The 13,577-nt window shown below is 42.5% G+C and overlaps 1 protein-coding gene across 5 annotated transcripts in view; it reads left to right on the forward strand.

Moving 5' to 3' along the window:
• Positions 1 to 13,577, forward strand: part of PDE8A (phosphodiesterase 8A) — a 155,277-nt gene that overhangs the window by 24,117 nt on the left and 117,583 nt on the right. For 4 of the 5 annotated variants that reach the window (XM_053954436.1, XM_053954435.1, XM_053954438.1 and 1 more), the window contains exon 1: positions 1,841 to 2,527. The exons of the other annotated variant lie outside the window; for it this stretch is intronic. In XM_053954436.1, coding sequence (XP_053810411.1) covers positions 2,267 to 2,527 — 261 coding nt within the window. In that variant the 5' untranslated portion in view covers positions 1,841 to 2,266. Of the gene's footprint in view, positions 1 to 1,840; positions 2,528 to 13,577 lie in introns of those variants that run through there. 5 annotated transcript variants of the gene reach the window in all.

Below are 13,577 nucleotides of genomic sequence, written 5' to 3' on the forward strand. Positions count from 1 at the left end.
CTGTTGCCTCTGAGCTGTTCTTCAGCTAGCAAAACCAGGCAGGACCTTGGAGAAGCACCTCTGTGAGTCATTGAGAATAAAGGTAGCAGAAGCTACGAATGGCATAGTGAAAAACACGAAAGGCACGTGAAGATGCCATGGAGTTGTGTGTGGTCTCTGGTAGAGTACACTGTTGTATATCTGTCATTGAACCTGGGCTGCACTTGAGCTGGTACTTCACTTCTGGAACAAAATCGTCTATGGCAGTAACTTGTTTTGCCCTGGGCACGGTGTCTGAAGGGCTTTAAATACAGCATGTTCTCTCTTAAAGTACATGCAGACATCTAGTCTCCCAGTACATCTATAGGATAAGGAAGCATAGTTACTTTCATATGATATAGAAACTGAAAAGGTTTATTTTACATACATATTCCAGGAAAAGTCTGCCTGCAGTTGATTTCCCAAGCCCCGGGGCCTGGCTCCACCCATAGCACCATCTTCCCTTTTCACAGGCTTTGCTTTCAAAAATATTTTCAAAGAAATTGGCACGGCAGAGTCGAAAAGGAAAACGATGGGAAGGAACAACCGAGTCCGTTGTCCGGTTTCTGAAGCAGGGCACCAGGTGTCTCACGGGGCAGCCGCTTGCTGGCTCCCCGAGGCGGCGTCCCGGGGCTACCCCGAGCCCTGAGCGGGTGCGGGCCCCGCTGCGGTGCGGGTGCGGGGCCGCGGGCTCGGGCGGGGCCGGCGCGGCATTGGCCGCGGCCGCTGATCTGCATTGACGCCAGCGCGGGCCGGAGGTCAGCGCCGCCGGGCGCTGCATTGGCTCGGCCGGGAGCCGGGGCCGGGAGCCGGGGCAGCGCGGGGGGAGCCGCGGGGCGGGGCGGGGCGGCGCGGGGCGGGCGGGGCGGCGGAGGGGCCGCGGCCGCGCTGAGGAACATCAATAATAACAAGGTGAGCGCGGCGCGAGGGACGGCGGCTGCGGGGAGCCAGGCATTTCCCTGCTGAGGGATGCAGACACCACGGCCCCGGGAACCAGAGCTCTCGCCGCTGCAGCCCTTGCCGCCGGGATGGGACGCTAGGATCGTTCTCCTTCTACTTCTCGCTCTTTTTAATTTTTCTTGCCCTTTTTTTTTAAATTTTTCCCTTCTCGCCGTTTCGCATCACTTCTCTGCCCAAAAAATCAACCGCATCATGGAGGCCCTTTGATGCGTCCGCCCGCCGCGCCGGCTGCCCCCGCGGCTGAGGGAAGCCCTCCGGGCCGTGCCCGATTCCCCGAGGGGGCTCCCCGCGGCCCGGCCCTCCCCTGCCCCGCGGCGCTGAGCCGGGATGCCGCTGCGGCGGCCGGAGAGCCCCGCTGCCGCCTGACGGGGGGCTCTTCCTTCCTTCCTTCCGACGGGAACCTGAATGTCACCCCCGCGGCGGCCGCCCGCCCGCCCGCGACCGAGGCGGCGCGGGACGTGCCCAGCGCGGCGTGAGGAGCGCAGCCGGCTCCCCGGGGCGGCCGGGCGGGTTTCGCTTTTCGCTGTTATTTTTTAATAAATCGTTGGGTTTTTTTGGCCCCAAAGCACACCCCAAAGCGCACCCCCGGCACGGCGCAGCGCCGAGTGGCACCGCGAGGAGTGAGCGCGGCTCGGCGGGAGCGCGGACGCGGAGGTGGGGAGCGGCTCCCGGCCCGGTCCCGGGTTAATCGGTAACGCGGAGCAAGCCCGGGTGGAAAATGCGCCGTGCTCCGGGCTCAGGGGAGGAGATGGTGCCGTGCCCCCGGCCGCTCTGAGCGCCGAGCCGACGCCGAGGTGTGTGTGGTTTGGGTGTTTTTTTTTTTTTTTTTTTTTTTTAATATATATATATATATTATTTTTTTTTGCCTTTTTTGGCTTTTTTGCCTTTTTTTTCCTCCCCCTTTTTTTCCCCCTGCTTTTACAAGAAGGAAAGAAAACGTTATCAAGATTCTCAGATGGCTTAGACAAATAATAATAATCTGTGAAAATACGAAGTCGACCGGTTCTTGATTTCCCCCCTTCCCTCCCCTCCAGCTCCCCAGCCCACTGCTGAGATTGAGCTAAAAGGACCTGTTTCCTGGAGGACGAGAACAGACACGTTTCTGGTGGTGTAGAAGGGACCGATGGCCATGCTTCAGAGTGTAGCGGAGACGCAGGAGAGAGATTCAACCTGTTAACAAAAAAATTAAGCAGGGGCAAAATATCAACGGGAAGGAAAGATATATATACATATATACACACGTGTATATATATACAATTTAGAAGTATTCCCCAGGTGGCCACAAAGCATGGGCTGTGTTCCAAGCACCAACCTCTCTGACAGCAGAGTGATCTGTCACAGTAGCAATGAGTCTGAGGAGTACAATTTCCCTCACCAGACCAACACAACCATGTCTCAGCAGCAGCAAGGCAACCCCGTCCCAGGATTATTCATTAAATGCTACAACACATCCACTTATGAGGCGAGGACTAATTCCTCTAAGAAAGACAAGAGGGAGAACAGCCAGAGCATGGAGGCAGAGGCCCAGACCGGCAGATCCAATGTTAAGGTAAAAAGGGTGCTAAACACGAGCACTGTTTCTCTCAGCACAGGAGTTGGCTGTAGCGGTTCAGCCCAAGGAGTCTCCCGGCCGTTGTGCGGGATCTTTTCCTGGCTTGGGCTTTACTTTCGTTTACAAACTAATCAGTGTCTTGGCGACTTTGTAGAGGTACCCAAGCCTCTTTCTTCACTCCACAAAATGTGTTTTCCTAATTCTGGGAAGGAGAGCGATGTTCATTGTCCTCATGGATCGTTCAGCCGGGTCTGCTGGAGCGCGGGGGTCCGTGCGGCCGCGGTGGGGCCGCGCTGTGCAGGGGGGGATGCGCGGGGCCCCGTGTCGGTGCTGGGCCGTCCCGCGTGGCTCTTCGTGCTTGTCCCCTTTGGAAGCAGGGGCAGATCGCGGTCTGCGAGCTGGGCTGATCACTTTACATACCTCTTCCATTTGGAAAGTTGAAGGGAGAGCGGCAGCGCGTTTTGCTCTGGGTACTGATTTACATTAACAACTTGTTGACCTTGTCTGTTGCTGCAAATAGTGTATTTTTTTGCCTTTCTTTTTCCCATGTGTTTACACCCATACTTTTGAGTAGAGGTATGACACAAGCCTGTATGGAGTTGACAGACACATACTGAAAAAAATTGTGATTTGTGATTATTTTCTTGGAAGTGAGACAGTTAGTGGTTTGGAGTGCTTGTTTGTCTGTTTGCTTTTTATCTGTTTATTTATGGGTTGTACTTTAGCTCCTAATGTTATAGGTTTGGGTTATAACTTTGCTTTTTTTTGGAAACTGTTTTTATTTTGTAAAAATGAGTAGTTGCAAATGTAAGAAAAATCACATTGTAGCAGCCCTGGGGATATTATATAACATGGCTGATCTGTTCTACTTGCTGTGGTAAGAACTGAGATACATATGCTGCAAATATAAAATACAGGTTTGAGATGCAAGTGAGGTGTAGCTGAATGTCAAGTGTTTTGCAGACTAACAGAAATTCTAATGCTTTGTTGCTTTTTTAGGGTTTTTTCTTGCTTATTAAGACAACTTCTAGAGTATTGACCTGGAATAATTTACTTCAGTTATGTGGGTGATTTTCGTTGATTGTTTTCCTTCAGATTTAATAATCTTTGGTCATAGTTTAATAAATTTCATAGTTTAAAAAAGTCTTGAAAATCAGCAGACACTTTGAGAGTAGTGAGCTAGTGAGGAATTAACAATACTTAACACAGAACATGAAGCTGAATGGTGGTGTACTAAACTAAATTTTTGTGTTAACAACACTGCACAGGAAATGAACTTTACGGCCCTGTTCACCAGGATAGATGAGCTCACGGCATGTTTAACACAGCAGCCACGCTGAGGAAGCTTAAGTTGTCATCTAAGTCCTGACAATTGTTTTGCTAGCTGAATTTGTAATAGTGATTATAATTGCATGTTACCAAACCTGAATCAAAAGTAGTCTTTTAAAATTTTTGTTCTGTGAATTTGTCTTTTGTGTGATTGTTTAACGGGAAAAATCCCTCAAACCTCTTTTTAGAAACACGTGTGGGAAGCAGTCTTAATTTAGTTAAAATCTGTTGTTCACCTTCAAGAACTTTGTACAAATTCTTGTTACTAGGTTTGGATAATTCAGCCAGACACTATAGGTTGCTGTTGGTTTGTATGCATGCTGTCATCTCATTGACAGTCACTCAGATTTTTATCACTCAGTCACATTTTCTGCCCTTGTCATCACTCTTTAGCACAGTTCTGTGAAAGTTGGGTTCTGAGAAATGAAAATGGAGTTCTGTTTGTGATCAGTTGAATACAAAATCTGTTGCACACATCATGTCTACATTATTTTCATTTGCAAAATCCTGTAATAGCCTTTAGAGCTGTCAGGCAGCGTGGTATTTCTTTCTCTGCTTTTATCATTAGCATGTGTATTACGATCAGATTTGCAGTGTGAGATAAGTGTGCAGTCTCAGAGATTGTGCTGGAGTGAGGGATCACTGCAGAGCAGTTTTCACAGTGCAGTGAAGTTGTTTGGAAAGAAAGAAAGTGTGAGAAAATTGAAAAGAATGTGCAGGAGCCTGAAATTCCTGAATGCAAAAGGAGCATTGGGCAGGATGTTGTGCTGTTTTGTAATTAAAAGGATTTTTGACTAGAGGAAGAACTGAAAGAGTTAGGGTGCTACTAAGAACCATTGCTACTTCTCAGAGTGTGTAGTACACTCTTTGTGGCCCCAGGGATTCCTTCACACAAACACAAAATGCTACAAACCTGGTGTGCTTTGGGCACTGGTGGTGTCACCCAGAATTTGTGTGAATCGCCAGTAATCTGCCTGAATGACATTTTCACTTGGTTTCAAGGTGCTTTAAGTTGTTGTATATTCTCAAATTAAAGCCAACAGAATGCTGTGTTAGAGCTATGAACAAAACTTGGCCTGTGTGTAAATTTCACTTTGGCTGGCATTAATGTTAAGTTTATTAAAACAAGTATAATACATAGTGCAATAATATTTACTATTAATATTACTATTACTGAATCAGTTTGCTAGCTATAGTGCACATTTTTCAAGTCAGAAAAAAAAGATTTTAAAGTCCCATGTTAGTTGTAAAATGGCATTATATCTATTGCTAGTTAGCCCCTGACTTACTCTGGTTTTGTGTTCATGTCTTGTTATATCTTTCTCCTGGTCAAATAGCAGAGGATCATTTTCTGGATGGATGGTGTGAGCATACTGTATTTTGTGAGTTGTATCAATTTATAAACTGTAGCTAAAAAAGTGACGTGTTCTTTTCTAGTATGAGGAACTCTAAATTAATCCACCCAAATTTGCAGAATAATCCTGAAAGTGTGTGTGTGTGCGCGCAGAGGTAAATGCCCTAATACCTATTTCTGTTGTGTATGAATATGGTGACAGTACGTGAGAAATGGAAGACCTCTTTTAGGTCATGGCACCTGTATCTCCCTCCTTAATTAGTATTTTCATATGTGGCTTTTATTTATAATTATGAGCATCTTGGATTAAGTGACATATTTAAACAGTGAACGAGCCATGGACATTCTTCCCTTAATTTTCAATGTATTGCCTCTGCAGATTAAACCCTGTACTAGTGAAAGATGAGCAGGACTTGGATGCAAGGACTGGGGTTTGATTATCCAGTGCTACATAAAAATCTCAAGGAAGTTCACTCAAAATTGTGACAGTCTGTCCTTTTCATATATATTAGTTACGATTTCCAGATATTTTTGTAGTTGAATTTGTGATAAAGGTACTTGGATTTATAGAAACCTGCTTAAACACCGTTAGAATAATAACTGTTTAATCCATAACATAAGTGGAGTAAATGCTGAAAGGCATAAGGACTTAATGGGCATTTACTTAGAATTGGCTGGGATATTCATAATCATATGCTATCCCAACATCCTGTGTGTGCGTGGCTCTTCTCCAGCGCATTAATACACACTGTAGCACCTTGATTTTGCTCTGTCATTCTTTTACGTATGTAAGATTTCCTTCCTCTTTCCTTGAGGAACTCTCCCTGTTGGTACATTTAATACAGAAATATGTGCATTTGGGTGCAAGGGGATCAGAGAGTAAATCCATACTTCATTTGTTTGAAATTAAAATTATTCCCAAGGACCGAATGTGAATTAGTCTTTTGATTTATCAGCTGATGTGGGGCAGCCAGTTTAAATCATGTCCCTTCAGCCAGTAAGTTTTCTGCATTCAAACCCTGAAATTGCCTGTGAATTTTGCAGTCACTGCAAACCCACGTTGCATAATTCTGTATAGGCTGTATGCTATATGGCACCTGCAGTGCTGAAGTGGATCTCATTTCAGCAGTTAACAGCACGTTATTTAGTCCATTAAGCTGTCTGCTCTTTTCCTCCCTGTCTGGTAATTCCTTTCCCTTGGAACACATGAGCACTCCTTCCCTTTCATACTCCCACACTTTCTGTCCATGCTTCCACTGAGGCCATCCACCCTGTCTTGAATCCTCCCTGTTCCCACTGAAACTGTCCTCAATCATTTCCCCGACAAACTTCCCATCACCATTTACCTCCCACTTCCACTGACGTCAGCTCTCCTGTACAGAGATCCTTGCTTGCACTGAGAGGATCCTTCCCACGCTGAGATACATGAACTTTTCTCAGTCTTTAGGGCTCCAGACTTTGATACTTTTAATGCTGTTGTTGTAAGGCATGAACCCATTCTCCAGGGGATGGGAGTCTAATTTTTAAATTGTATGAAGTGAAGTGGTATAGTAACATGAGAACTGGGCTCATATTTAGGTCTAAATTTTATCTTTTTAAATTTCCTGTTGTTTGTTATGTAAATTTAAAAAAAACCAAACTATAAATCACTCACAGTATATAGATGGCTACACTACAAAGACAGCATAAGCTGTGGTACCTCTTCTCAGCATGCAAACCAACTCATGCAAAATGTGTCGCTGCATCTGAGGGCAATTCTTGGTGTGACTGAGATGAGCAAGATTAGACCCTGAATTTTTGGAGTATTTACTGTTGGTAAAAACTTCACTGAAACTCAGCTGAAAATTCTTGTGCCTTTTCTGTTGTTCTTTAGTGCTGCTGTCTGAGTTTGCTCTGTGTCTTTTCCCTGGCCATTTCATGTAGTTAAGTACTAAACTTTTCCTTTTTTGCCACCTGAATCTATCGATAGAGGAAGTATTAAAACCAAGCCTTTATTTCTGCTGTTCTAGACATTTTTCTTATTGTGTTTTACCTTTTGTATTATTAATTGCATGGCTCAGATTGAAGTGTAAGTACATTTACAGTGAGCAATTTTCTACTTGTAGAGTGTACTTATAAGCCAGGCAGAATAACAGGAGGTGATGTATTAATGAGTTTTTACCATTCCCAATATTACGTGTGGTGTGAAATTCCAATGCAAGTTAACAAATTGCCTTGCTATTGAAGATACCAGCAATTCAGATTTTACATCCAAAATGCTAAGTTTAAGTATAAGATATGAAATGGTTACACCTGCTTGCAAATGCTTCTCATTCAATGAAGTGTAGGTTGGAGGATGCTTACAATCTATGTGACAGTTAAGAATGTCTTATTAAGAAAGTTGTTCATGATTCTTTTGAATCGAAGAAAAAATACTGTTTGGAAACTGTTTTGCTTTCCATTTTGCATGCTTTAATATTTGTTCCTCGTGTTCAAGTAAATGTCCATGTCAAGAAAGGAAGAGGTATTTGAATGAGAATTATTTTTAACATCCATTGAAATTGTTATATCCAGCAGTCGCCACTACCAACAGTGATAAATAGCTGTTTTGTTTTAGTATTATATGAACATTTGTTCACCTCTCTTGGCTGTCACATTGAGAAAGGACTCCAGAATTGGCTTACTTAAGCAATGGTAACAATACACTGAAAATATTACACTTTTTGAGCAGTTGGAATCTCAGCTGACTTTCAAATGAGTCCTCAAAGAAGAAATAAGTATTTTGAGATATGGATAGCTAAAGCTTTTGTAGCTCTCAGCAAAAAGTGAAAGAAGCTTAAAGCAAATATGATAATGAGCAGAATGGCCTCAAGGTGAAATGGTTTGAATACAAGATTTACATTGTCATTTTATCAGGGGGGCACAGAAGCACCTGCACACGTAGGAGAACAATTTAGCATTGTGTTCTATTTTGGTGGTGTATATGGATATAATATGCCCGCATGTAAACTGCTTTACCAGCCATGGATGGAATTAAAACATTGTTAGCTATGTTTCCAAGGTTGCACACAGAGCGTGATTTCATGTCCCAAGCTCAGTTTTCCATGTGAATTTCAGTGTTTTTATATATAAGACCCATTCATCCAGTGAAGTTTCAGAAGGAATTGGCTTGGTCCTGTGGCATTCTACACATTGCTATCTGCTCTTTGGGCAAAATAATTAGGTATCATCATTTAACTGTAATTTAGATTGGCACAGGATGACAAGATACAAATTGAATATCTTTAATGTGCATGACATACTAAATAGTTTTATTGCCCAGAGTCAGATTTTTAAGTTTCAAAGGCACTGAGGAAGTGATGTTTAAGTCCTCTGCTTTGCAAAAAGATTTCGGCATTCAGCCCTTTTTAGGTTCTTTCTTGATACCCTCTTTAGGGCCAAAATGTAATAAATGATAGTGTTACACTCACTGTGAAGTTAAATAGTGGAGTCTCTAATTTGTGCATTCTTCCAGACCGTTCTCTTTTGCTCTGGGTTGTACTGTTGGCCTCACATCAAACTCCCAGGCCCTTTTCTTCTCTTTCTTGTAAAATCTGTAACTCTGTCACTCTGCATAAAGTAAAAGGCTTACCATTGTGTAAGCCAGCTCCCACATGTATGGCTTTGTTCCAGGAGAAAGGAAGAGAGCTAGAACCTGCTTTTTGACATGGAAATGTGTTGACATAAATTAGGTTACGTCTGTTTTGAATGTGGTAGACAAGATAATTTGAGATGGGTTTTGATAGTGTTTTCAATGTTCAAAGGTAGTCTGCAGATATATGTAGAGAGTTAATGTTCCTTGCATGTCAGAAGAGCTTGGAATGAAAAAGGAATATTCAAGATTTAAAAGCAGTTTTGGGAAGAAAATGTTGCTCATGAAAAAGACTGATTCCAGCATGAGGGACTTAAATAAGGATTCCCACCCTTGCCTGGAGTGGCAGGAAATGTGGCTTTTGGTTCTGCCACTTTATTACCTGATAGACAATTTTTGAGCACCAGATCCTGAGAAATTGGGATAACATATTTTTGTTGGTGTAAAGAAAATCTCTTTGTTGGCCAGATGGGTCTTTCATTTCTGAGTGAGCTAAATTGATACTATTTCAAGAATTTTTAAAAATCAGGATATATATTAATCTGTTTGTTAAATAATATTTTAACATATTGAGGCATGTCTGTTTCTTTGTTGGAAATGAGAACTTTTTTTTTTTTGCAAAAACAGAATTATTTTGCATGTTAATTTGAAAGTTGCATAGGAAACCAAACATTTTATATGCCTTTGTCAAGGAAGATGTATTTTGCTTTGTAAATCAAACATTTTATATAGGGAAATGATCAGTTTATTGGTCTTGTTGTGGGGAAAATGGTGACGTTAAAATCTTTTCTTTGTGTTTTAGACTTCCCAGTTTCCTAAGTAAATCCATACAAAGAAAACATAGAATCACTGGACAAATATGAAAGAATGGCATCCTCTACTTCCCATTGTTTTCATTTTGAGTTAGCAGTGACCTTTAGCTCCCTGCTGGGATGTGGTGGAAACTTCACGAGGCCCCATCTTATTTGCCACTAAAAGACAACTTATTTTTAAAGTTACACATTTACTACCCTCTTCTGCCTTTGAGTCTGAGATTATGTTATCTCTAATAAAATTTAAGCAGAAAAAAAAACCTTAGTAAGTGATTGGCAAAGTAAACCTTCTTTATAAGAATTTTATTTAAAAAAAATACCTTTAGCTAATTTGTTAATTGAAGAACAACAAAAGAATCTTGATCTGCATTGAAAGCAATTTTCCTGTATTTAGGAGTAGCTACACTTTTGCATCATCAGAAAGATGTTCCTCATTCACACTGAGTTATCAGGGTTGTGGCTCTTCTGACACTGAGGTGTAGAGCTCTGTTTTACAGCAGTGGTTTTAATTCCAGGTTTAAATGCACAAACATATCTGTGGGATGTGTAGGTAGGTCAAAATCAATGTTGAACTGAGATGATTAATTTTTTTTTTTTTGTTTGGTTTGGTTTTGGGTTTTTTTTTTCATTCCTTCATAACTTTTCATAAGTTTGGTGAGAAATTCCACAAATGGTTGAGGACAGCCACACCTATTACTCTGGTAACTTGAAGCAGAAATGATGTGTCCTGCACACATTTTAACTGCCTGGTAAAAACTGCACTTTTCCATGAGCTTTAACTCAAAGATAAATATTTCAGCACAGGATGAGTATCAGAGTGTAGGTCCATAAATACTGGAATCCAGAGCTTGTACTAAAGTGTTGATGGCACTGGGATTGCTAGCAAGATATCTGCTTTTTATTTTTCAAACCAAAGCAAAGTATTACTTTCAAATACCGAAGAGATTTATTAGTGGGCCAAATTGTTACTAAAACGACACTCGTTCAACCCTGTTAAGATCTTTGAGAGTGATGACTCATGAGGTTAAAACCTTAAATTTCTAAGCATTCAAAAGGATTTTTTCCCCACGTATTTGTACCTGTGTTGTTGTTCACTCACATCTGAGGATCATTCTGTAAGCAGTGATGCAGCAGGATCCAGACTTGCCCTGGTTAGTGTGTCCTGCCTGGCCAACTTGCTGTCTGTTTCCACTTGGATGCCTGCTGTGAATTCTGTGTCCTGCAGGATCAGGGCCACCATGTACCCAGAACACAAGAGCTGCACTCAGACCAAGCTGTGTCCAACTGTGCAGGGCTTTGTCTCCAGCCCTCAGCAGAGTGTGCTTTGGAGAAAGATGCTTGGGATCTATTTAAAGGTACAAAACTGTGAAGAGTTCTTCATGTTCCTCTTCTGGCTTTAGTCTGAGCATACTGATTTACATTTCATTTTTTGCCATTTTGGCATGTAATTTGATACCAATATTTTAGTTTTATGTCTCCAAAACTTGGTTGGTGAGTGCAATGAAAAATTGTACTCTTGAGTAGAATTTGTGAATGGAGAATTAATTTCCAAACCAGTGTTAGTACATACTTAACGCTGCAACACCACCAATGTGAATGGTTGATATATTTGTTTCTGCAGATACTGTTACAGGGACCACAAACAAACAATGAAAGAGTTTAGGGGAAAGCGGGGGACGTGAATGGAAACTAAATATGGGTTTGCATTCTGAAGAGGACTTCACGACCAGGGTAGCTAGGTTTTTTTCCATGCATAGGTCAGTGTGTCCTCCAGATGAAAAAACCTGAGGGTAAAATTGATATTTTAGAGGAATTAAACATTTCAAAGCCAGACAGAGGGGGTTTTGCAAACCCAAACAGCTTTTGTTTCATTAACAAAAGGAAGAATAAGTCCTGTGAACTCAGACACTGCTTCATGCTTCCATTGATGCTACTGGAACTTTATTTAATACTTGGGGTTTTCTTTTTTGTCTTTGGCAGGAATGATCTGCTTTCTGCAGAATTTCAGATGAAAGGGCTGTTCTGCTCCTACTGTCAATCAGTGATGGTATTGCATGTCTTCAGTTCTGGAGATGGTGGTCTTGTTCCTTGCTGTGCAGTGCTGTGGAGCTGAGATCTGTCAGGAGAACAGTCAGCTCCAATTCTGTGGCACTGCTGTCCCTCACAGCCCCTAAGCCTACCAATGACACTTCTTCCCTCAGCAGATAATGTCACATTCTGCCTCTTCCAAAGTAGGGAATAATTTACTATGGGGCAGCTACTTACTTTTTAAGAGTTTTCTGAAAATTTATTGCATGTTACAGCTCTTTAAAATGAATGTATTAGAGCAGTAGCAGTGGGAACCAAGTTTTATCCAAAAAGCAGTTGCCTTTGGCAGTGGTACCTAGTAGGAAAAACCAGATTGTTGGAGATAAGAGAGATTTAGCTTTTATGGTCCTTGTTCATCCTACCTAAAACTCATTGAACTAATGAAGTTGCTCAGTGAGGAAGCTGACCCATCCCTCTCCCCCTTGGCTTTGGTGAGAAGGGCAGAGGTAATGTCTGTCTGTCCCTGAAGGACAGGCAGTAGTGGCAGCCTGCTGCTTTGGTAGCAAATAATAAAAAAAGAAAATTTGTTGGGCATTCTATACTTTTGGTTCCGAGAGCTAAATATTGATGTATCAGCTTATGATAGTTTTCTGAGAAACATAATTCTGCTGTCACTGTTTGTAAGTTGGATTTTTTTTTTTCCCAAGACAGTTGAAAGGGTTTTTTTTCCTTGTTTGTTTGTAGGAGTGCAGAGCCTCAGAGTTCGTGTGGGAGTGGGGCAGAGGGAGCAAGCCCTGCCAGTGGTTGGTGAGAGGTGTGGGAAGTCCAGAGGCTTGTCACATCCTCAGCCTCTGGTCACAGTGTGGCCATGGGAACATTGCCAACCACCAAATTTTCAGAGAAGCGTGACTGAAGTTCACATTTTCTAAAAAGCTAAGCTCTCTTATTAATTACTTAAAGTGAGATTTGTAGCTGGACTGTCAAAAAAAACAAGCTGAAATTGCAATCTCTTATTTTGCCAATTAAACTAAAAGCAACTTATTTTTGGAGGTTACATAGCTCTGAAGTTTTTCTGCTAACTTTATCTTGGCTGTTGTGATTGCTGAGAGCTCTTACAAGGCTCTCTTGTGCTCCTTGGGCAATATAAACTCTCTCCTGCTGTGCCCTGCTAAGTTTGTGGGACACTGTCCTTGGGGTAGTTTTTGCTTTGTGGGGTAACCTTGTTTGGTTGTTTTACAAAGTCTAAGACTGTGGAAATGAAACAGACCTGGTGCAGGGTCAGGGAATGGCAATCTTTTCCTCCATTTCTTCTGAGAGCCTTGAGCTGTGCTAGGAAGCGCAGGCTGTGGGTGTTAAGAGGTAGCTGTGATTTTCACCCTTTTCCTGGGTGCACAGGATTTATTGTGGGTTAGGATGCAGTGATACAATGCACTGCTCTGTCAGTCCCTCTGAAATTAAACCGAGGCCAGTGGAGAGTGTGAGTGGTGGGGTCCAGCACTTGCAAGGCTCAGAGGTCTCTGTGAGATATGGTTTAGTTGCAGAAGTCCCAGTTGTCTCCACAGGGATATTTACCTAGTTATGGAAAAGTGATTTGTCCTAAGAAGTTGAGAAACCTCATAAATTCTCCCATCATCAGTTTGAACAAGGACACAGTCTTCCTCAGTCTGTTGTTTTCTCAAGTGTGTGTTTAGCAGTGAGGCCGTGTAGTCTCTTGCCCTTTCTCCATGGATGACCTGCAAAGAAGAACTATCAACCCCCTTCAGGAAACCTGATGCTTTTGGTCAATGGTCCCTTACATTTTTTCCCCAGCTGACTGATATTCCAGCTGACTGATCAGAGAAGTACCCAGCTGCATCCACTTGTTAGGATTTGCTGTGCCAGGGCTGTTCCATTCCAGGATAGAGGCACCAAGGA

This window comes from Vidua chalybeata, chromosome 13 (genome assembly GCF_026979565.1).
Source record: "Vidua chalybeata isolate OUT-0048 chromosome 13, bVidCha1 merged haplotype, whole genome shotgun sequence".
NCBI lineage: Eukaryota > Metazoa > Chordata > Aves > Passeriformes > Viduidae > Vidua > Vidua chalybeata.